The sequence below is a fragment of the Oxyura jamaicensis genome, chromosome 3 (genome assembly GCF_011077185.1).
Source record: "Oxyura jamaicensis isolate SHBP4307 breed ruddy duck chromosome 3, BPBGC_Ojam_1.0, whole genome shotgun sequence".
In the NCBI taxonomy this organism is placed as follows: Eukaryota; Metazoa; Chordata; class Aves; order Anseriformes; family Anatidae; genus Oxyura; species Oxyura jamaicensis.
In genome coordinates this window covers 113,513,961-113,538,466 of record NC_048895.1, presented here as the reverse complement: position 1 = coordinate 113,538,466, position 24,506 = coordinate 113,513,961, and the positions used below count along the sequence as shown (strand labels likewise).

At 43.8% G+C, this 24,506-nt stretch overlaps 1 protein-coding gene across 1 annotated transcript; it reads right to left on the bottom strand.

Annotated features, from left to right (window-relative positions):
- Positions 1-263: 263 nt before the first annotated feature.
- LOC118163732 (opsin-5-like) lies at positions 264-5,673 on the bottom strand. The gene is made up of 4 exons (XM_035320666.1): positions 5,544-5,673; positions 2,524-2,817; positions 1,850-2,181; positions 264-1,105 (listed from the first exon to the last, which is right to left on the bottom strand). Exons 1-4 carry the CDS (start codon positions 5,614-5,616, stop codon positions 758-760), a joined length of 1,047 nt encoding a protein of 348 aa, XP_035176557.1. The 5' UTR covers positions 5,617-5,673; the 3' UTR covers positions 264-757.
- Between the last annotated feature and the right edge of the window lie 18,833 nt (positions 5,674-24,506).

Sequence of the window (24,506 nt, the reverse complement as noted above, 5' to 3'; positions counted from 1 at the left end):
CTAAGAGATTCCTTCACTTCTCATTGTGCTGTTTGGGATGTACAGAAGGCTCTATATCTTTGCTGGCTGCCACATTCCCACCCAGCCTCTGCAGACCAAGGCTATTTTGACTGTTTTGAGCTTGCAAAACTGGAACTGAGGAACCTGGGCTGGTGGGATGTGCCCCTACCCATGTCAGGGGGTTGGAATTAGGTGATCTTTAAGTTGATCTCCCTTCCAACCCAAACCATTCTGTGAGCCTGGGATTTGAAATATACCTCCGAGGTATATTTCTTCTACCTGTATGGTTTTCTGCCTATATTTCTGGAAAGCTACATTCCCAGCTGTATTTATTTGGTAACATTTTGCATTCAACCTAGAGGTTTCTCTGATGGCTGTTTTACTGACAGAGCCAAGAGTTTCCGGATAGATTGCATTAAAAAGTCAAAAGCATGAGAAAAAAAATATATGAAAATAATAAATCCTCTTTTAATTATAGCTGTTTCCCTGAAAATAAGTGTGACCAAAGCTGATTATGGTCTTGTTTAGTACCTAAATCTATTTCCTCTAAATTGGAAATTTTTGAAAAAATAGCTTTTTCTTTTTGTTGTTGTTGTGTGCCTTAAAAATAGTAATTGGGAGCTGTTTAAAAATATATACTTAAACCTCAGCATCTGACATAAGATATTCAGTGACAACCCCATGTTCTACATTCCTTCTTATTTGGACCCACGAGTGCAGCAAGCTCTTGACCTATGTTCTGAAGCACGGCGGCATTTCAGTGAGCTGCAGCTCCCTGGTTCTCCACCTTTGCAGCGGAAGAGAGGCGCACGTTGTCCCTCCCGCTCCACATCATCGAGACAGCATTTTCAGCGGAGTTGTCGGTGCTGAAGAAATGCAGCCGCCAGCCCCAGCAGCACTGCAGCTGTTTAATTTCGCGGCGGAAAGTTTTGCTGAAGATGTAGTAGATAAAAGGGTTGTAGGCGGTTGAAGATTTGGCAAACAGGCACGGCAGCAGTGTGACGATGGGCTGCAGGGAATCGCTGGAGTTAAATATGGACCAGAAGCTGGCTGCTGCGTACGGTGTCCACGAGCTCAGGAACCCGACCGAGATGAGCACGGCCATCTGCAAGGGAAACACAGCTTCAGTCCTCGGCTGGTACAAACCAGGCACGTGGTGGGTGGAAGAAACCACGCCTGCCCCAGATGAAGTACCTGAAACAGCTGTGACATGAGCATAGGTGACACGAGGCAGTGTGTATATTCTCTTATTCCCACCTGGCAGATACAGGCCGTGGGATTCCTGCCTGGCAGAGAGTTGTTCTCACCTCCTGACTGCCTGCACTGTGTCACGGGAGAAGCAGCTCAAGCAGAAAGCACAGCCTACCAACTCATTGGCTTCTGGAGTCAATTTTGCTCTTCCATGGGAAATGAGCAACTAAAGTGCTTATTGAAAAATAATGTTATATTAAAAATAAATAAATAAAATTGTTTCCATAGGAAATTTCTGCATAGCTCTCACTCTGAATAACCTCTCAGTCAATTAAAAATAACTGGAAAGGCAGGACTCCACCCCAACTACAGCATGCATGGATCCAACAGCTATTCCAGCAGGACTGGAAATCTGTATGTCCAAGACAATCGTGGCTGTAACTGTCTAAAGAAGGTTTGGCAGCCTGCATGGTTCCTATGGCGTATTATCCTGACCATGCCACTGAACTGACATTGTATGGGCAAGACTGGAACCACACCTCCATCTTTCACCAATACCAGGCAAGTGCAATGAAAGGTTATGAGCAGACCACGTATAAGCAGAGCCTCTGCAAGCTCCTGATTGCTGTCGACTCTCCTCATCACCAGGATAACTCACCAATGTCAGCTTCTTCTCCAGTTTCGCTGCATTAGGGATCCTGTCGATGTTCTGGATCTCTTGGTATGCCTTATGAACCTTCCAGGCGATTCCCAAGTAGCAGGCGACGATGGTCAGTGCAGGCAGGACTGTGCACAGGAGGAACATGCTCAGGATGAACGAGAAGCCGTTGGAGGAGTTGTGGAATTTGCTCCAGGCTATTGTACATGAGATGCCAAACGGCTCGGGGCCGTAGTAGCCCCAGCCTACTAAGGGCAGAATAGCCCAGAGCAAGGAGTAGAGCCAGATGAAAGCGATCAGGATGCGGACAGTGTTCTTGGTGATTTTGTTACCTGCAAGAAAGAGGAAGAGCAAGTCTATATGGTTCTTACCTCAGCCATAAGTGGGGTTTGCCACATGTTCTCCAGCAGAAGGATGCTCACTATAGATAGGCCTGAGCTGCTGCTACAGTTCCCTAGCTGATCTTCTTAAGAAATCAGAGTCCATGGGTTGGGTGAGACACGAGTGCAGCCCTCAGTGCTGATTTAAAGTTTGCTAAGTCAGGCAGCTTTACAGGATCAAGCTGACCCAAAAAGGACCATGACCCCAAACCAGGAATGCCAGAGCACATGCAGCAAAGTGCCCCCTGAACACCATATCCCACACACATCGTTACCAGAGATGTGATTACTCACTGTTCGTTTTGGAGGAATTGGTAACAAGGAACCGAATCACGGCCATGGCACACAGCGTCATCATGCTGCAGACACCAAAAAGGAAGCCCATCAGGGCGTAATACATGCAGGACGCATCTCCTCCCAGCCAGGCATGGTTCCAGGCGGATGCAATGGCCAGCGGATACATGCTGATCGCCATTCCAATATCTGCCACTGCCAAGTTGACCGTGAGCAGCTCCGGAGATTTCAGGAGGGAAGAGCGCTTCACTGCTGTAGCGAGGACGGCTGAGTTTCCCAGGATGGTCAGGATGGCTGAAAGGCAAAAATGAGCACACACAATAATATCATACAGTTAGCACACCCACAAAATGCCTGGCTGTACAAAAGATGTGAAAAATGCCAGATAGACTGGGACTCAAGTCTAGGAGAGAAGACATACTGGAAGGCTTGCCAAATTTTCTATCTTCCAAACCAACACTGTGTTGTGCTGATGCTTTGAAAACACGCTGGTGTGTATCTGCTGTGCCCTGCTGTGAAACCTTGCTCTTGAGCTCAAGGAAACTCGTTCTCTGAGATCGCAGTGTCAGCCCAGCAATGTCACCTGGAGCAGGTGAGGGTGCTAGACAGCTCAGCATCCTCACTACGGCATCCGCTATGCTGCTTCAGCTGTCCTCAGGCTGCAACTCCTGCCTCCCCGGCAGGCTGGCACTTCCCAGCCAGGCTGTGTTTCTGCTGCAGAGCTGCTGGAGCAAAGAGGGCTTCAGATTTCTGCTCCCAGCCTTCTGCAAGGCATAGAGTGCTGGCCAGCCTCTCTGACTGGGGGAAACCTTGTCATTTGAAGAGTAGACCGTATCTTGTCCCTTCCCATCACCATTTACTCCTCTCCCTGCTCCATGCTCTACATCCCACCTACTCCCTGTTGCTCCTATCTCACGTGAATAGCCCAAACCCTTTCTTTTAGAGTAACTTGCACAGCTTAGCACCAAATATCACGGACCTATCCACCTCCATTTTTCACTGGTAATACCCCCACTTACTTCTTCCTACCAAAGCACTCCAGCCAGTGGGACGCTCACTGGTCCCCTCCTCCCGCCCAGTCCCCTCCGCTTCTCCAAACCTTCCCTCTCTGCAGCCCATCTCCCACCGGAGCCCCAGCACCATCCTGCTGGGAGCTCTGAGCCATCTCACTGATCCATACGTGCTGGCCGGGCAGCTCAGGGGCTGTGCTGGTCAAGCAGCCAAGCATCCCTACGAGCTGCAGTTCAGACTCCCCCACTCTTCTGATGGTCTCGGGGTGCAGTGAGACAAAGCACAGAAATTGTTTTGCCAGAGGTGTGCAGCGGACCAGAGGCGGCTTTGCAAAGGGACCTGTTGGGCATGCATTATTCAGATGTGCTGCAGGGCTTCAAAGCGTTCATGACAACAGTGTCAAAAGTCCACGTAGCAAACAACTCGTTTTCTTTCTTCATTCTCATTTTCTCATCAAAAGTTTTCCTGAGAAGGTATCCTCTAAAGTCAGAAGTGAAATAAGGAAACAGAAGCAGATTCCGGCGTGCTCCCTGGCAGCTGGGAAAGCAGGAAGGCTGCATTTGCTCACAGACAACACACGAATGAAGTGCCCACGGAGGAATGAATCGAGGGACATGCAGCAGAACAGAATAAATGCACTAGCATAAATCCACAAGCGGGCATAGATGTCAAGAGAAAGACTTAAACAGCACAGAGGGACCAATCTGAGACCCAAACTCCCTCCTTCCTTCATCCACTTGCTAACCCCACGCGTTCACTCGGCACCTCTGGCTACTCCTGCAGAATTCCCGAGGGTGCCCTGGGATGCCTGTGGCAGCTGGGCGTGGAAGGACTTGCTGGCAGAGCAGCCTGTGGTGTGGTGGGAAGAGCCCTCAGAGACCTCTCCTGCCTTGATGGCAGCCACAGGCTGGGACATCCCCACCTCTGGGAGGAAAATGAGCACAGGTCACACCCGTGAGAGCTCTGAGCACTACGCACGAGGGAGGAAGTCGCCCTGCCTCTTACCATCAGGTGTAAACTTCCAGCCCCCAGCCCCTACTTGAGCTAAATCTACATATTTCCTTCTGTGTAAAAAAGCAGCTGACACCCCGACTTGGAGTAAAACAACCCCCTTTTGTTGTTTTGCAGGTACTTATTTTTCTCACGCTGAGTTCCCCTCTGCTGTCAGCACAACGGAGGGGTCAGCACAGCGCAGGGCAGTGTGCGGAGAAGCGTGCAAGAACAGGGGTGAGGTGTGAAATCCTAAAGGCAGCACTGCTTCCTATTAATTCGCATAAAACAATATATGCTGGTCTTTCTTAAATGTATCCCAGGCAGGGTTTTCAAATGAGCTGAAGGGGGGCAGGTATTCACATCGCGGCACAACTCAGTTGTAAAAAAACAATTCAGCTCCTCTCCAAAGCTACAGCCACAGTAAACACATCACCTGGGCACTTGCAGCAAACAGGCAAGAAAGAAAAAGCTTAACTAAAGCCATGCTGGGGCTGACTGGTACATAGCTCCGCTTGTATTTCATTGTAAATCTGCCTTCAGCAGGGCAAACGGGCCCCTAAAAACAACAACAACAACAAAACCGAAGTGCAATTTGGAAGCTCTTTGCTGTTTTATGCCAGTTTATCCTGCCAAGACACAGGTGCTTCATGCATAATGAACAGTCTCCCCCTACACGGGTCACAGCAAAGTTGCTCTCCCTGATCTCACAAACTGGGAGCCCCATCTCTCTGCTCCCAGGCGGAGATGCCAACATAAAGGGCAGGAGACTTACTTCAACTAATCGTGGAGGCAAACCTGTGCCGGCAAGTGTTCAGCATCAGAACAAGGGATTGCAAGGCTGAGAGCAGAGCTCAATCTACCTGGAAGGCACTACGCAGGGGAAGCTGTGTGGGGTGAGATTTTCCATCATTTCCCTCCAGCTTCCCCTGGAGCAGCCCATGCTGACCACAGTATGGATGGGGCAGCCCCGTCCTGTCCATCCCAAGGCACACCCAAAGTACAGAGGCAGAACTCACCTATGAGCAGAAGAAAGACCCCAGCTCCGTAATCCACTACTGGGTGGAGTTTGGAAATGTAGTGCTCCTCCATGGTCCCCTCTGCAAGCTGGTGGAGGCTTTAAACAACAGGGGAGGTGACTGTAGGGACAAAGAGGCCCTTCCTCATGGTTCGCCTGCTGAGAGCCGGGCAGTTGGGCGCTGGCAGTGCGCAGGGACCCTTCTGCTGCCTCCTCTCTCGCTTTCTGTGTGGCAGGGGAGAAGCCTGGAGTGAGAGAAAGGCTCCTTCCCTGGGGAGACGGAGTGAAGGCTGGGCACAGCCCCTGCCACGGTCCCGCCTGCCTGGCAGAGCATCTCCCCAGCCAGCCCCTCCTCTCACTTGTTTGCCTTGTCAAGCAACTTGACAATGCGAATCCCCTCGGAGGGCCATCGCTGAGCAAAAACAATTGCTGTTCAACCGTCAGCAGCCCTGGGAAATAAACCCAGGCTGAAGGAAGGTCGGGAGTTTTGTTTGCCAGCTGTGTGGCTGTGTAGGGGAAACGCAAGGTTGGGACGGGGGGATGCCAGGGTTGAACCGTGAGAGGAAAGCTGTTTGCTGCAGGGGTTCAGAAGGCTCGCAGGGCCACTGAATGAGGGATTTTCAGAGCTGCCTATAGGACAAGTGGTACAGGCTCATCTGCCCATTTACATGGGCAGGGCTTGATTTACAGATCCATAGTTGCAATGCCATTCCTTGACTTTTAGCCCAGGCAGCACCCAGCCACCATTGAAGAGATGATCTGTTCTAAATTATTTAATTCCCACACCTGGATGTGCTAAGCTGCATTAGCATCATGCTCTGCCTGGCCTATTTTCCTCTGTTCAGACACGGGGAATTGTCAGATCCCCTTGAGCACACAGGCATCTCATGTTTGGTCTAGGTGGAATTTAGGTGCTCAAGTATAGCAGTAACAGCCCAACTTCTGAAATCCCTGGGAATCTGAGACTTTAAACGCCCTGAGGTTCACCAGAAAGCAAAACTGGCCATGCACTTAAATGCTGCACCTCTCTGGCCTTGCTCCCAGGTTCAGCAGTCCGGGATGCATGCACAAGGGATCCCTGATGAAAGCTTTGGGGGGGGGGGGGGTTAATTCAGCACCCACAAACATGCAGCACAACGCATGCAACACAGGACCTTGGAGCTCTCGCAGCCTTCTCAGGGCACCTTTGTCCTAAAAACTCGGCTATCCTGCCCTCAATGGAGGAATTGGTTCCCTCCTCTGGTTTCAGAGACTCAAGTACAAGTTTTTCCCCATAAATTGTTTCAGTCCACAGGTTATAGATGCCTTGTGGTGAGGAAAATGGCATAACAGAGATGCTCTCTGGATCACTCCAAACCTAAATTACAAGGTTGAAGGGAGAGAAGACAAACCTTATACGATGCTCTAGCATGGTGCTGAAGGGAGTCCCGACTCCAAAAGTTGTGACTGTATTTTGCAGTGAACAGCTAAGGCACAAAATTTCTGCAGGGGTAATTGCTTCAGTATAGGCCATTAGCTACAGAGGGAACCGAGCTCACAGAGGTGTTGCTTGGGGTAGAGTTAGCAAAGAGAAGCAAAATCCCTGTACCTGGGACCATGCCCCCAGATCAGGATTTCCCGCTGCCAGCTTGCTGGGTGGTAAGAGTTTTGTTCTTATTAAACCTGCCTCCAGCCCTAACTGAGAACTTCGGTACCAAGTTCAGCAGAAATTCTGCTTCAACAGACATAAACCTTATTTTTAAAGGGTACTGAGCACTACTAAAAGTTGGGTGGCTTCATTAACCCACAGCAGTGCTCTAGTTCACAAATCCTGCTGCCAGGAGATAGATGTGGGCAAGATACAGGGGAGGAGAGCAGAGAGGGAATGTCTGCTTTTCCATCAGATGTTACAAAATGATTCCCATCCTCAGGAAGCCACTTCAGTGTGCTAAGCTACTTCTTGATCACGTCTGGCTTTTATATGGGCAGCTCAAGTACTTCTGAAAACTTCCCTCAAGACATCCCGTCTTGGTCCAAAGTCAGGAGAAGCCCCATGGAGTCTGAAACCACTGAGGTAAATACCAGGAGATGGAACAGGAGCTGGGTGCTCAGGGCTGTGTCCAGTTGGGTTTTGAATATTTCCAAGGATGGAGACTACAGAGCAGGTGGAACTCTGCTATGGGCAACTTGTTTCAGTGCCTCTCCATGGTTTCATTCAGTTTCTTTTTATTTTTTTTTACTAATGATGCACCTAACTCAAGACACCAAGCACCTACCCACTAGGTGTCCAGTGCCGATGTCCTCTGCTGCATGTTCCTCGGTGGCAGATAAACGGCTGAACGTGGCTGTTTGCTGCAATGCTTCTCAAGCCTTGGGGGTATAAGCAAGACAGTATCAGTTTAGGTTAGAAAAGTAGGTAATAGACAATATTTACTATAAAAGGAAGTTCTCACATCAGAAAAGGCTAAAAAGAGATAGATATGATGTCTCAATAGCATGTCTCTTAGTGTGAGTCTTAAACAGCTTGACCAAACCTCTGTAGTCTGTTCAAGAGCCAGAGGTTACCATTCGATCACAATTTTGTGAAGAAACCTCGCCAGACTTAGCAAAAGGCACAGCAAACCCTGTGAGAGAAAGCAGAAGATAGCTGCATCCTGTCCATTAATTCAGTACAGGGCACACAAAATAATAACGCTGGTAAATTAAACAATTCCTGACCACCATAGAAATGCTGGAGTTTGACTTTTTACCTTGTTCAATTCACAGGACAGTTGCTGGCACAGTTTCAGGCCGGACCAACACTGTGCCAAGTTCTTCCAAGGCACAGGTCTGCTAAAACGGGCCCAGGAGCATTCCCAAGAAGCAGCAGGGTCACTGGTTTTGAAGACAACATGAATTTAATAGTGGGGATTTGACCAGATCGTGTCACTTGGTGCCACAGTCAGAGTCAGGCCCTGGCCCTGTTTAGTTCCCTGGTACTGAAGTTGCCCATGGGTTCTGCTCCTACCCTGGGTGAAAATCTTTAGCTGAGAAATAACAGATTCACCAGGGGCAGTCATTTGAAGAGATGTGACTGTTTTAAAGGATAGTTAGTGCTCATATTCTGCATCTAATTCTGATAAAGAACATTCTTGGGAATGTACGGTCAGCTCACCTAGAGTTTATTTTTGTCCTTTCTTGGCAAAAACAAGGCTGAGGGCTCAGCTCAGGAAGCCTGATGTCACCCGAACCAAGCCAGAACTCCTGCTTTCCCACTCGCTGCAGGGTTCGTCCTCTCACTACTGAAATAAAACATTAAATGGCTTCAGGCAAGCAAAGAGAATCCAGAGGCAGAATTAAAACATTTTGTTGAGAATTGAATTAGTCCCTGGGGACCCCATTGGCTGCATCAGGAGCCTAATCCTCTTCCAGCTTTTGTGGACACCTTAGATTACACTGTGTGGATATTTCATGCTGGTTAGATGGCATTTCATGTATTGTGAAACCCTGAACTTAGCATTCACATGGGGTAGGATTACATCAACAGTTCGGTTATGAAATGGATAAAAGAAAATGAATGATTAAAACCAGAAGAGTCGACTGATCCCGAACCCAATGCATTATTCATGTGTCACTTAACAATAGCAAGCTGTACACAGCATATTATCTTTCTGCACTTCAGATCAATCCAGATTATCTGTTTACAACTAAAGCACGGTCAAAGATTACACATCTTGACAGACCCAATTTGGGGGGACCGTATTTTAGAATTATTTTGTGAAATTTCCCTTCAATTCAAGTACTCCTTAAACTAGATAGACGGAAGAATGAAGCCAATACCTGCTCACTTCTGAAAGGCCATCTCACACTTTGAACAAAAAATGAGCTCACCGTGAAACCATATATATATATTTGACGTAAATATATACATATATAAATATATATAAATAATGACTTCTTATTGTCAATGTAAAGTAGGGCACAGGTTGACTAACCACTTGATGCTACCGGGTTAAAATGTCCTACAACTCTATTTTTCTTCTCCACAAGGAAAAAAAAAATAGAGAGTATTCCGATGGCCTGAAAGCCTCCAGATTTGTAGGAGCAGGGGAATTATTCTGAATTATCAGTTTACCAGGATACAGTAGATTATTTGTCACAGATAAAATGTCTCAAGGTTTGGAGATGTGTGGGCCAAGAATATTGGGGTTGGTACCAGCTATCAGTGTCATTGATATCTCCCGACTTCTGGCAAAGTCCGATAATCTATGTTTGTATCTGCACAGAATTCATGCCAGTCAAGCAGAGCCACGTATCATTTGGAAGAGGAGCATAGTTTTGTTATTGCTCTTTGTCTGGCTGCATTGGTCAGATCTTCTCTTCATGGAAGACTCCTAGATTTCAAGTTGAGCAGGCTACTGCAGAACAGGGCATTTGGACAGCCCTTTCTCTGTGCCTTCTCCTTGCTTCAAAACAAGTCTTCCATGATGCACACTTGGGTTTTTCAGATGCCTTGGAGGAGACAACTTCATCACATTCTCCAGTGAATCTCAGGAATTCCTACAGCTTCCTTCCATTTAACTAATAGGCTATTTCTGCAGCATTAATTTTGGAAGCTCATCTTTTTGCTGAGATCTCTAGCTGAGCTTTCAGCTTTCACCTCCACTTATGAAAACCAGAATCAGCATTTAAGCTGAACTCTCAGAGCCTACTCATGAGGTTGTATGTTTTCAACAACCAAATCTTGTTTAAGCTGGTATTTGCCACCTCAAGCATAGTGATTTGTAAATTGTTTTCTTCTGGATGTCTGCACTGACTAGCATGTTATTGCCTGAGGAGGCATTTACAAAGCACGAATTTGGTCTAGGGACACTAACCCCCCTAGCTTTCCTCTAGACTAACTGAAGGTAGCTGTCCCCTTGAAGAAAAAAAATTTGGATCAACTAAATTTGGATCCTTCACTAAAAACATGTTTACGTATAATATTTGGCTCTTGGTCAACCCAGTCAATGGGAGTTGACACCAACATTAGGGACTGTCCAGAACTAACCCCCTCATTTCACACTATCACTGGAACAGAAAATGGACTCCAAACCCCAAACCATCTTGTACACAACTGAAAGATGATTTTAAGACTTTTTACATCCCTTTTATTCTTCACTTTTGAGATTTTTTCAAAGCTACTGCTATTTTGATGTAAGAGTAAATAGCAGCTTGACACTAAATGAGTGACCAGTGATTGAGAGATGAGGAAACAAGAAATTGTACAATTTCCACGCTGATGCTAGTAAATTTATCTTGGAACTAAAGGCAGCAGCTGACAGTGATTAAACAACAACGTTATCGTTTGCTTGTGGCTGAGAACCACTGATACGTACTTGTGTTGGTGGAAAGGAGAGGACAAGGTGTGCAGCCATGAGTGAAGTTGTATGTGGAGTAAAGTTGTGTCATGTCCCTGACATGACAAGCCAGCTCCTTCCAACTGAGCAATAGGCCACCCTCTCAGGGACAATATGTATGTGTATATTTATATATGTATATGTATAAATACAGAACTATATATATGTTTGTTTGTTTTACAAAAAGTCCCAAAATATGAAATGAAAGGCAAATTTCAGAGGCAATGTGAAAACAAGACAAAGCAGAAACAGCATGACATGAGAAGGGAAAGATGGTAATGAGAGATGAAAAAGTTAATTCAACATGCAATTTTGAAGCTATTTCTTTCAAAGGTGTGAGAAGACAGACCCTAATACACTGTAAGTGGGAAGGAAAGGGCACCAAGGTGCTAACACAAAACAAAAAAAATGAAAAGTTCTATTATTTCAGGAACAGGGAAGAATAAAATGCACTGCCCATGGTCTGGAATTCAATGCAATGCCAACCTGCTTATATTTAATATGCTGACTATTCCCAGACCTGTTTAACAGTAGTGTGAACAGCCCTAATCTTCTAATTGTTCAGGGTTTCAAAGGCATATTCATGTCCTGTTTTGCTGGATATTACCCAAATAATCATGAGGGAACACTTGCTTTCAGCTTAAGTAATTTTTCAGCCATTAATTGAGAACAGTTTTTGTCAGTAAGCTCCTCTGAGGAGCTTGATATCAGGAATAGCATCTGGCAGAATTGACACAGGGCAAAACAAGCCCTGGTTCTGATGGCCACAAATGGAGATGTTTGGCACACAGGGTCACACGGAAGGGCAAGCTTAGAGGACCCGTTTGAACACAGGCATGAGGATATTGGGTAAAATCCACCCAATGATCTCTCCAGTAGAGTCCATTAACTGCATTCTTGCTTGTGTAGTGTTGCATTCTTCCCTGGAGGAGGGCAAAGAGGGATTTGTTTTGAGAGAAGTTTGTTATATTTATTTAAAGGTAGTCAAAGGAAAGGTTACCAGATTAGAGGTCAAGGTATTTTTATTACCTCTGGGAACAGATCTGAAGTATGTACTGATATAATTTATTCAAGCAGTGTAAACTAGATATGTTGACAACCCGGAGCCTCTGAACCCTGTCTGGGCTTACAAACACTGTAAGGACTGAAGCTCTGAGATGTACCTGCCTCTGTTCCACCTCCTGGTTTCTCCACAAAGGCAGGAATACAGCAGAGCAGGGATGTGATACTGGGATGTGATATATGGCTGGGTACCAGTGCAAACAGACAGTGGGGTAGGGTTTAAGGGCACTGTGAGGAACTCAACTACATGACACTACAGATGAACTTGAAGGTCCTGCTCCGGCCCTGCTGTTGCCTACTGTGTGACACTCATCGAGTTACTCCCTTCCTCTCTCCACCTCTGATTTATCCTCTGAGACTGCACAGTATCCAAGGTCTCACTGACCTCCTACTATTTCTCATCAGTGTCTGGTAACGATGCGGTGCCATTATTGGCTTGCGCCCCTCAGCACCATTGTAATGCAACAACAATAGTTTTAAGAAGGAGGCCAATTTTCTTGCATATTAGGATTTGGCTAATTTTACTGTTACTAATTTCTAAATGGACCCACACTGGGAATTCAGAAATGCCAGGATTACAAACTAATATTTAGAGAGAAAAATAGCTGAGAGACTGAATCCTGTAAAAACTGTAGTGGAAAATGTAAGTGGAAATTCATGGAGATGCTTCTCTTGGATGGAGAAGGACAAGGTTTCATTGTTTGATCTGGAACTTAGTGTTTAATAGAGAAAGAGGACAGAAAGATTGGGAAACAAAGGCACAACAGAGAGAAATGTTGATATCAAAACTCTTATTAGATGGAATGGAGGAGACAAAACTTCTGTTCTACAATAAGCTGAGGTCGCACCAAGCGTGCTTTTAAAAAGGGCCTTGTTAAGGATAGCATTCAGTACAGCTGTCTGCTTGGAAAATGCTAACACAACCCACTGCTAAGGCAACTTCCCTAGCTCTTAGCTTCTTGTAAAAGATATTGCTTGGCTGTAAGTTTGGGTGTCTTGAGCAGGGATGGCACCAGAACCCTCATGTCAAGACCCTCTGACGCTTTTGGGCTCTTCATCAAATTTGCAAAATCGTGCTCAGGTCTCTTTTTCTGCCTTCAGGTTATATTTATGTGAGTGAGAAAAGTCATAGCTCTTCTTCTGTCTGACTTCCTTCCCATGGCCTTTTGCCCCCTCAAGTCAAATATTGTTTCATCCTTGCTACACAAAACAGCCAAGCTTCAAACTGGCAGGAAATGCAACAAAGACTAAGACTCAGATAATTGCAAGGAAAAGAACAGAGACTATTGCATTACTTTATTGATATTATTAGATACTTGGCAATGACATTTTTTATTTGAGTTTTCCAGGTTAACGGAGCTGCAGCTACATGTTGCTTTCAGAGGGCATATCCCACACTCTGCATTGACAAGTGCCTTAGGGTTTACTTCCTGGCACTTCACTCCCTCTTTGCAATGGTGTGAAATATCCATTGCAGGGATGCAAGATATCACCTAAATTGAAAAAAAATAATAATAATAAAAAAAAATCCATCAAGCGTTATCAACTTACAGTCAGCTGTTCTGCTCATTTCTCTTGATACTTGACTGGAAATAAAAGTGGGAACAAAAGTGGTTAATTACAATGTTTAGTGGATAACCCCTGTATTTGCAGAGATGAACTTTCAGCCTTTTCCTCCATGTTCAAATGGCGCTCAGCTATGCTTTGCTAATATTGGAGTACCTTTCTGACTACTCTCCAAGGACCCCTCAACAGTGAAAAACTAGAAAGAAAATAAAAGGCCTCAGTGAAGCCAGGCATCACTACAGACTGCTGCATTTCTAGGTAGGTGTTATATATATTCCTCTGCTGTTTAAGTAATCTCTTGTACACTGGAAAAAAAAATATATATATATATGTATATATATATATATATATATGGTCTCACTCTTAAGATGCTGGTTCTGGATATTCTGTAGTAGACCATGCTTAAAAACAGCAACAGCAACTGTGAATACTTTCTGCAGTCAATTACACTGAAAAACCAGAGATGAACCTAGCCTGGGAAAAAAAAACAAAGCAGTCTTGTGGTAAAGGCCCTGGGGATTTGCTGGGTTCAGTTCCTTGCCTTGCCACAGCCTTCCTGTCTGCTGTTCGGCAAGTGATTGAATTTTTTCTGTGCCTTAATGTCCTCAAATTAAACTATGGATGTCAATAAAGCTTTCTTCTCCTTTGTATCTGCTAAATCGCTAGAACGCTCTGGAGCAGTGTTATGGCCTGTGCAGATCACCATTCTCTCAGACAATGTCTGGGCACAGTTTGAAGGCCACCAGTGAATGGGGACCATTTGTAGCAGGCAGTTTCTCTGCTCTGTCGGGAAGGAAGAAGGTTTAGACCCATAGATCTGAGCTGTGCTGTGCCACCTGCCCTTCCTGCTTGGAGAAGGGCTGATGGCTTGTTCTACTTACACAGAGCAACAGAGGCCACCATGGCACCCTTTGGCTTATCTGGAAGTAGAGATGTTTGTCTCTTGGAGAATCCCTCCCCACGAGCATTTGCTATTCGGTCTGTATTGCAAACACGGTTGCTTGTTTGTTTGTAGGCCCCATCTCCTTAATTAGGAGAGGATTTCTGTATTCATTCAGAAGGGAAAATTCTAGGCCATCTTTACCCATTATGGTTATTAGGAAAAACTCTGACGCCGTGAATACAACAGGCACAAAAACTATGAGGTAAATAAAGAACCATAATTGTGATGTTTCTTCACTCCTCGTTTCTGTGATCCTGACTTGTGACCACTGTAGTGCGTGGAGTTGACAGGATAATATTAATCTGTTTTTGCCTGTAACTGAATATATTAAAATATCTGTCTGTCACATGTATTTAGATGGATTTTATAACCCTAACATTAGAATCCAAACTTCATTATTGGCTTCTAACTAAATATATTAAAATCTCTGTCTGTCATGTGTATTTAAATGGATTTTATAACCTTAACATTAGAAGCAGAATTTATTTGAGCTAAATATAAACACTTAATTTTTTTAGATTCTGCTCTGTTGAGGCCGCACCTGAGTACTGTGCTCAGCTTTGGGCCCCTCACTTCAAGAAGGACATCGAGGCCCTGGAGCATGTCCAGAGCAGGGCTATGAAGCTGGTGAAGGGCCTGGAACACAAGTCCTGTGAGGAGCGGCTGAGGGAGCTGGGGGTGTTTGGTCTGGAGAAGAGAAGGCTCAGGGCAGACCTTATTGCTCTCTGCAACTACCTGAAAGGAAGCTGTGGGGAGCTGGCAGACGGCCTCTTCTCACAGGTAACTAGTGACAGGACTAGAGGGAATGGCCTCAAGTTGTGCCAGGGGAGGTTCAGGTTGGAAATGAGGAGCCATTTCTTCTCAGAAGAGCAGTCAGGCATTGGGACGGGTTGCCCAGGGAGGTGGTGGAGTCACCGTCCCTGGGGGTGTTCAAGGAGAGGTTGGACGTGGTGCTTAGGGAAATGGTTCAGTGGGTGACATTGGTGGCAGGGGGGTGGTTGGAGCAGGTGATCTTGGGGGGCTTTTCCAACCCTAATTGTTCTGTGATTCTATGATTCAAATTGGTATTCCAGACCTCATCTAAAGTCAGTGGTGTAAGAAAGACACTCTCGGTGGAGAAATATGCACCTTATCTGCAGTGCCTACTGATATTGCAGTGAGCCCAGACAACTGTCTTAAACCAGCCATGTTTGAGGTGGCTAAACTGGGTGCTGTTCTGAGAGATTTATTCAATGCAAAAACAAGACTAGGACTAATGCTGTTATCAGTATTTGAATGATCCCAGTTTGACTGTGAAAGAATTACACTGGCCTGCACAACAGGGGGAACATGGATTTGTCATTTTGCTGCTGCAAAAACCAGGGGTACCTGTAAGGCTCTGCCAGCAGGGCAATAGCATGTTCTCTCAGGCATTCTCCCACCACAATAGAGCAATCTTTCCCAGAAACTGAAAAGGAAGATTGGAGCAGTGGGGTGAGTAAAAGTATTGCAAAAGAATCCACAATGCCACAAAATTAAGACAAATCCTTAAACCTTCATATTATCTCTCCAAAGATTTCACTTGCCCCAAAAGCTACAATGTCCTTTTATGTTACTTATGGTTGATTAATGAAGTTTCAGGCTTCAATAATGCAGTTCAATAATATAATTCCTCTTATCAGTTCTCCGTTATATGTGCAACATCTCTGTCTGGCAGAGAAGAACAACATGCAGTTTGCTCTGAAAAGTTTTGTATACATTGAATTCTTAACAAAGACACTTTCAGTCTCCTCGTCACCAGAGGTAGTTTATTTAATCCCCCAGACTTGCTACTCGGATGTAGCTTCAAAGTGGCTGAATGGTAGAATGATAAAGGTTGTACACCAGGGAAGCAGTTAATGATGGATTCATGTTCTGGTTATAGTGCTGTAAACGACAGTTTACCCAGAGGCCCCTCTCCGTTGTGGTTTACCACTGATAGGCAGCTAAGCACCACACAGCCATGCTATCACAGCCCCTCTTCAGCAGGACAGGGTGTGGGGAGAAAATGAGATGGAGGGAAAACAAGCAAACAAAAAAAAAAAACAACAGCAATTAAACAAACAAACAAACAAAATCTTGCAGGTTTGAGGTAAGAGCAGTTTAATGAAAGGAAAAAGCAAAAGCCATGAAGAAGAAAAAGGAGGAAAAAAATATTCTTTACTTCCCATCAGCAAGAGATGTTCAGAGAGGTCTTGGGAACTGGGACTTCAATACACATTGTGACTGCTTGGGAAGATCAGTGCTTCTGTAATGAAAGACCCACTGGTCTTGGTGGGAGGGGTGGGGGTTGGAGATCCAGACTTGGTGTTGCGCCAACTCTGCTCAGCAATAGCCAAAATACTGGTGTGATACCGATGCCCTTCAAGCTACAAGTGCAGAGCACAGCACTATGTGGGCTGCTGTGGGGAAAGTTAACCCTCCTTATGGCACTGTCAGGGACAGGCACCCTCCAGATGAACCATCGTCCCATCTCCTTCAGCTGGAGCTGACCTGACCTTCACAGATCATAATAAGGGTCTAGCTAAGCATTTTAAAGCAGACTCCCAAATTTACTCCTGTTTCTGGTGAGCCAACTGCTCAGCCTGCTGAGTCTCTGATGAAGGGGATAACACAGAGACTGGATGGGGAAGCTGCCCTTTATAAAACACATGTCAGCGGTAGCCTTGGATTAGATGGACAGAGGGGTTAAATATTGATTGCTGTGATAATGAAGACTGTGGACTAGATCCACCAAATCAGAAGAGACAGGCACTATGGGAAGGGATTGTTGTGCTGACATATACCCAGCCGTTATGGCTGACTGAGCCCCCATACTAGTCTATGACTCACTTTGCTCTGCCAGCTCTGCTCTGAGAGTGGCAAAACATGAATAATAAAAAACAGAAGAATGATGTTATCTTAAATTGTGGCACCCAGCTGCTAAATTAATGTATGCTTAAACCCCAGGGCTCACAGAGCCTGCTGAAGCAAATGGAAAGATTCCCATTGACCTCAGCAAGATGTGAATCATTCTCGAGTGGGGATGGAGCTCCAGTTCCAGTGGCTGCTTCCATCTCCATGCAGATTAGTCTTGGACCAGATCTCATATTGGCCATGGTGTTTGTTGGGTGATAAAGCTATTTGCTGCTGATAGAGCAAAGCATAACCTCATTGTGCTCTGAAATGGGGACGGGAGGAGTTCATCTAATCCCATTAGACATCTACATCTAAGCTAATTGCCCTCTGCTCCTCTGGTACTCAGTGAAGAGAAGCAGCATTTCATCTGCAACTCATCACTCCAAAATGGACATCTAAAATAGGTCAGATGACTCACACTCTAAATGCCTTTTTCTTTCAATTGACAATAAAGGGAGCCTGGGGTAATTTTCTCAGATTCAGACATTGACATGTGGTCTAAAGAATTTCACTCCAAGCATCTTCATAAGACAAGCTTCAAAAATGATGTGTTTTTATATCTGATTGCTAAATCAAACGGCTAAATCAACACAAGATCTTGCAGAGACAGGTTCAGGTAGCTTTCAGCCTTGGTTAACTAATCTGAGTCAGCTTTGCCTTGCACAAACTACAGAGTTTTGTTCTCACTAGCAACTTAACAACATAAAATATGACAAGTTTCTTTAGTGACAAGATAGCCTTGCTCAGGGTTTCATACTCTAGATATGGGTCCAAAATGGTCTCGGGTATATTCCAAAATAATAATATTAAGTGGACAAGAGGCTTCATATTCTTGCCATTATTCTCAGCAGGCTCCTACCCCACTGGTAGGCAGTGTATAACCTAAATGGACCTGTACACTATATAGTCTAGGCTCCTGATATAGTTACTGGAGAACCAGCAGGCAATAGAAACTGGAAAGGAATTCACCTGCCTAAGAGTAGGTATCTGCTTTAGAGTGACTTGGATTACACTTAGACTTGTTGGCTGTAGAAAATCCCTCATGAGAGCAGAAATATGATCAGCAGATCTCATCTAGGACACTACATAATGAAGATGCCCTAAAACTGCAGCTGAATTTCTCCCATAATATTTGGAACTACCCAATCCATTGCCCAGTAGTAACACTCTTATCTGGAGCATATCCTGACAGGATCTCATCTCAGTGCGACAAGATAAGCCCCATCCTGGACTACTAGAACTGTTTTGTCAGGAAATAAAGAACTAATTCAAAGATAAAAAGAAAAATAAGATTTGAATCAACCATTTCATTTTGCAGTGAATTTTTCCATGCATGTAAGTGTGTGTGTGTATGTATGTACATATATACATGTGTGTGTGTTATTTTTAAAGCAACACTTTTCTAAATGGGCACAAAGCTTTTTATTCATGTGAGTGTTTTTTTTTTTTCCATCCTGACAATAAAAATACATCGTGAAGTTTCAACATTTGTCATGAAATGGAAATGCTCAGTTTCAGGCAGCTCAAGTAAATTCCATAAAGCCGTGCAAAGATGAAGCACAGAACATCTTTAACATAACCAGGGGGTTGGACAAGATGATCTCCAGAGGTTACTTCCAATCTCAACCATTCTGTGATTCTGTGAAAGCTATAAAATGACTCCACAAGGGGACAAGTAAGTATGACTGCCAGTCTTTGTTGTGCAAGTCTGATTCGCTTCCACCAGATGTTTCTCGGATTGGAGTCCAGACACAACATAAAGCTTCTCAAAAAATTACCCCAAACTTGTAATAGAGTCCTTATGTAGTTTAAAAGGTCTATTCAGGAACACAGCTTCTAACTTGGCACTTGTCCTCAAAATATTCATGATTGTCAGCAGCTATTAAAAACAAGAATAACAATGGCTATTTCCATAATAGCGGTATTTGGAAATCCCAAAGGACTTTGTGAACTTAACAGACTTATCTGAGATGTATGGACTCATATCAACTATTAGGGAAATGTGGCTCCCTCTGGGATAAGAACTGAACATTTGTGTTCAACAACTTGATAAGGTAAAAAAAGATAAGGCATGAATATAGATTGGTGAAAAATGAGCCTCGTATGGATTTTTAGGTAAGGTGAAAATTAGTTTTTTTCTCTGAGTGTTGCCTGAAGACGTTATTTAACATGTGAAAGAGTGGAATGATGAGAGGCAGAAAGTAAAATTTCTCTCTTGTGCACAGTATTGCAGGATGAGGCAAGAGGACTGGTGCAAGGAGATAGCATGGGCTGCAGAACGGGAGAGAAGGACTGTGTTCCAGGCTTTTCTGTTTAGATAGGAAAGTCCCTTCCGTTTTCATTTCTCCATCTCTAAAATGAGATCTCTCTTTTGTAACATCTTTGATGAGAAGCCTGTCTAATAAAAAGATGTTTTATTTTGTTTCCAACTGCATTACAGTGATTCCTGGTAACTTTAGCCAGGGAGAAGTGTGTCAGTGTGAACTTTGCTGCTTATGGAATATGTGCTAAAATGCAGGCACAGCAAATGACCTTGTGGAAACACAAACAAACGAACAATCCAACATACAAAAAGTGATGTTTATTTATTTATTTATTTATTTATTTATTTATTTATTTATTTACTATGCCAGGGAAAGAATTAAGTGTTTTCCTATAGTATGTTGCATGTGGGTCTCTGGGAAAGCACAAGGTAGGGCCTTGGGACAGTTCAGGGAATTCATATGGCCCAAATAAGTTTAATCCTAGACCATTTCCTTGAAAAGCTCCTTCAGTTCAGGATTACATGAAATTTATTCTTTTTATCAGAGCAATGCTTGCTTGTGGGTTGTGATTTATGTTTAATTTCAACATAGCCATGGCAAATATAATGCCTTTTGACTGATAAGTCACCCTAGCAATCGTTCTGCTCTAATGAGAAGTCCATGCCAGTTGGTGAAAGCCTCAATCACTTCTAACATGCTGTGTAACTGTCACTTATGCAAACCAAACTGATGGGAAATATATATATATATATTTTGTCTTTCCATTTATGAAATTTGCTTGAAGTCAGACTCGGTACTCTGCAACATGCAGGGGAAAAATAATACCGGAGAGAATTTTCGTATCGCATAAAAAGTCCTTCCTGTATTTTTCCATTATTAAAAGTATAACCTAAACTATTTTAGGATGAAATAATCTAAGATGGAAGGGAATTACAGAAACAGGCTGCAACAGACCTGACGTGTTTAGCTAGGGAAAAAGTTGCAAACACAACAGGCTTTGTCTTCTCCTTTTCCGTCATTTTTCATTATTTTCACTCCCGACAGTGTGAATAATATAGTTGATTTTTGTTATGATTGTGAAGCAGCTGCAGACTACACAACAAAGTTGCGAAAAACATGAAGAAACATTTTGTTTTCAATCGAGATGTTCCCCTAACTGCAGAAAAGTAACCACACCGGCTAAAATTCTGAAAGCCACATGTAAATAGCATATTGTTCAGGTTCTGGAGGAAATTTTCAAGCAAGGTTTTGAAGAAAAAAAAAAATAAAATTATCTGTGAGTTGTAGTCAGACAAAATACCTCTTTGTGTAGTCAAACGAAATATCCTTTTTGCAGCCCAAAACAAAGGTCCTAACTCTGAAGTTTCCTGTGCTGAAGGGGTCCGTTTAGTTGCTGTTGATGAGGACCTTAGTGATTAGTAGACTAAGTTTGCAGACAGAAGCTTCTCAGGAAATTACAGAGGTAGGTTTGAATGGGAGCCCTCTAAGCTCCTCTGGATTCCCTTTATACTCTATGACAGGTGAAAGACTCATCTGCTTTTAATGTAGAAATGTAAAGGTCGGCTGCATCACACACTGAGGTGCCTATTTCTTTGTACCCATAAGGAGGGCCTGAGGTGTCTAGTTTAAAGGATGCCTTATGGAAGGGTAGATAGGAGACACATTATTCTAAGCATGGACAAAAGAGAAGAAAAAGGTGGATGCTTTTCCGACTGGCATGGTTTTAACTTATTTGGTAACAATCCTGATTCTAGATGACTAGTGCTAGAGGTTTTCTCCTGATTTACTAAGGAAATTAATCTTCTTTGGTCATTCTCCCTGTTTGTTTCCCTGTCTTACTCTCTGTACTGGGAAATTGTCCCTGGCCAATGCTAACTCCGAAACTGTGCCAGGGAATTGCTTAGGAGACTTTTAGTTTGCCTGGATCCAAGCCAGGCCAGTACATTGCTGACTATTTACAATATAGATGGATTGAGTTCTGCAGCCTGTGCAGGTGGCTGGCACTGTTTAACCTCTTGGTGTAGCCTGGCAAAGACAGGCAGATGGACGGACAATTTCCAAACAGCCATTGAGATCTGGCCACCTAGTTTCAAAGGGCAAGAGAATTTCATAAGATGGACATGACCAGATCATGCCAAAAGGCCTCCAGTTAGCAAAATAAATGTGAACGTTTAAAGTTATTTTAAATCCATGAGGGATAGATTAAAACTAAATGAACTTGCTATTGTTATTCATGTTGAGCCAACTGATCTAAGCCTCCAGTCAATGTTATCGATGGAGTCTAGAGAGAGACTCAGCTGAACGAATGCAGCAGCTAGACTGCACTGTCTAAATAAAAGTGTCTGAGGCCATTTGAGGTGCCCTCATTTATTTTGCTTGATCTACAGATGTTGTTCCAGAAGGGCTAATTTCCCCATCAGATCTGTCATATCTGTCAGCCCATGCAGATGTCTCATTTGCCCTGTGGCACCCCAAATGGTACTAAATACCACATTTAGGTAAGTGAACCATGTCTGTGGTGACTGATTGGCTGAATTATTCCATAGGGTCTGCAGACTACTATAGGAGCTTAGACATCAGGTATACCTGTAGATATGGGGTGCACTTCACGTGATTGAGCTCTGTAGCTCAATCTCATTTTAAAGACTTGAGTCAGTTCATACAAAAGCTTCTAGCAGCATTTTAAATGTCCTAGTGTTTCAGATGTCCTAGGATAGGGGGGACATTGTCACAGGGCTGGAGAGTACGACACTAAAGACCAGCAGCAGGAACAGGGCTTCTCAAACAGTTCACAGCACCAATGTGCAGACAACTGGACTGGGCCTCAGTGTGTCTTAATGATGACCTGAACTCCACCCACAAAGCTGGTTGCATCTTGTCTGTAAAACGCGTCTTTTCGTCTCTCATGCTGCACCACAGAAAACTTCAAACAGATGGTAAGTCACAGAATTCTTTCCATTAAACAAACATACTTTCCTTCAGTTGTGGAGTACCCAGCAACTGACAATTAAGCAGTAGTACACTTATTTTTATGATTACCCTTGTCAATCCACAGGAATTTGTTTTCAAAACAGCTGACCTTTTCCTACAATATTATTTTTGACAAGTGACGGCTCATTACTCTCTGTTAAACTGTCAGTATTTTAGTTTTTGATTTTCAGATTATTACCATAGGCAGAGGTACCAATATCCTATAGTAAGATTTCCTCATATTTTCCACAGTAAAATCTTGCTAAGCTTCAACTTTCAAGTTGAAATTTCCTTTACCACATTTACTTCACATTTATATTTTTTTTTCAGAAAGTTTCACTTAAAACTATTTAGTTATTTCTAAAATCAATATTGAGAAGTACCTTATATTGTGTATATATATATATATATATAAATCCAATCAGTCCTACACTACTGTGAAAAAGCTCTAGCATGTCTGTGCTTTGAAGCAGAAACATGAAATCTAGCCACATTGTGACCTTGGGGACAATGTTATTTCTTTGGCTGTTTTCATTATGTTCTCCAAAACACGACATAGCTGAGCTCCTGGAAAAAATCAGTTTACATGTGCTCAGGGGAGACTCGGTTTGACAGCTATATTGTCCAGTGTGCTGGCACTGAACTCCTCCCAGCACAGCTCCTTTTCCCCTTTGATCATCAGGCACATCCACATGCTCTAGGGGGACCTGCTTGAGCAGAGGGTTGGACCAGTTGATCTCCAGAGGTCCCTTCCAACCTCATCCATTCTGTGCTTCTGTGAAGAGTGCACCGGGGCTTAATGTGACTTCCATTCCCTGCTGCATCTCTCGGTGGGCATTTGGTGTTAGAAGGCTCTGTCCCTAAGTGTTGCTCATTTCCTTGCCAATGACTGGCTCCTCACTGATGTGTTTTCTTCTCTTCCCTCTGGAACAGAGTTTAGTGAGGCTGTTTGGAGGAGGGAAAAAAAAAAAAAAAAAAAAAAAAAAAAAAGTTTGAAAAAGAGAAAAAAAACCAAGCAGGTTTTACAATAAATGAATCTATTTAGTTACTAAGTCTCAATTTGTTATTACACAACACCCTGGATCCCTGAAAGCTGTTAGTCCTAGCTCATAGTCCTATAACAGCTGATAGTGTGCTGACCAACCCTTCTAGGGAGAATTTTTCACTCTTTACTTTAGCTGATAGATGAATGATTTCTTTCCCAAATCTTTTTTTTTTTTTTTTTTTTTTTTTTTTTTTTTTTAATGACGGTCTGAAAGTGCCTACAGCTGACCATATTTGTCCTGAGGTTTTCAACAGTACATTTTAATGCCTAGGAACAGACTTGTAGTAGCCACCTGCCAGCGTTTACAAATGGCAGGTTGGGCCGGTACCTGTGTGAGTGCTAACAACACACAGCCACTCCTAGAAATTGAAGCAGGAGCAGGAAACAGGAGGTGGCAAGTGCAACTATAGGGCAGTAATAGTGTTTAGACAGCAGCAGCACTCACAGTCTGCTGTAATCAGACTGTGCTCCGCAAAACAAGGTAGTATGCAAACAAATACAAATGCAGAGGGCCACATGTATCCCACCTCTTTGCTTAAAAAAATAAGAGTGGAAATAGGTATTAATCTCCCTTCAGGAGAATATATGAGCAAGACTATTCCCAATTAAGTTGTTTTTTCCTCATTTTCTTCCTTTCTTCAGGTGCAGACCCAGGTTACAAGAAACATCAGCTGTCGGTGTTGTGACGAATATTCCCTCCAGCTGTTAACCACTGTGCTTTTAAAATGTAAGTTTGGAACAAGCTCAGGAAAAACGATTCAGCAAATGTCTGAGACACACAGATCACTGTGAGGTATCAGTGTACATACACATCACTGAGGATTCAGACATCACTTATAGC

Bases quoted from the DNA above. Each gene is read 5' to 3' on its own strand.
- LOC118163732 (XM_035320666.1), bottom strand. From the start codon at position 5,616: ATGGAGGAGCACTACATTTCCAAACTCCACCCAGTAGTGGATTACGGA. The intron at 2,818-5,543 runs GTGAGTTCTGCC...TTTGCCTTTCAG, and splicing joins GGTCTTTCTTCTGCTCATAG to CCATCCTGACCATCCTGGGA. The intron at 1,106-1,849 runs GTGAGTTATCCT...TTTCCCTTGCAG, and splicing joins TGGAGAAGAAGCTGACATTG to ATGGCCGTGCTCATCTCGGT.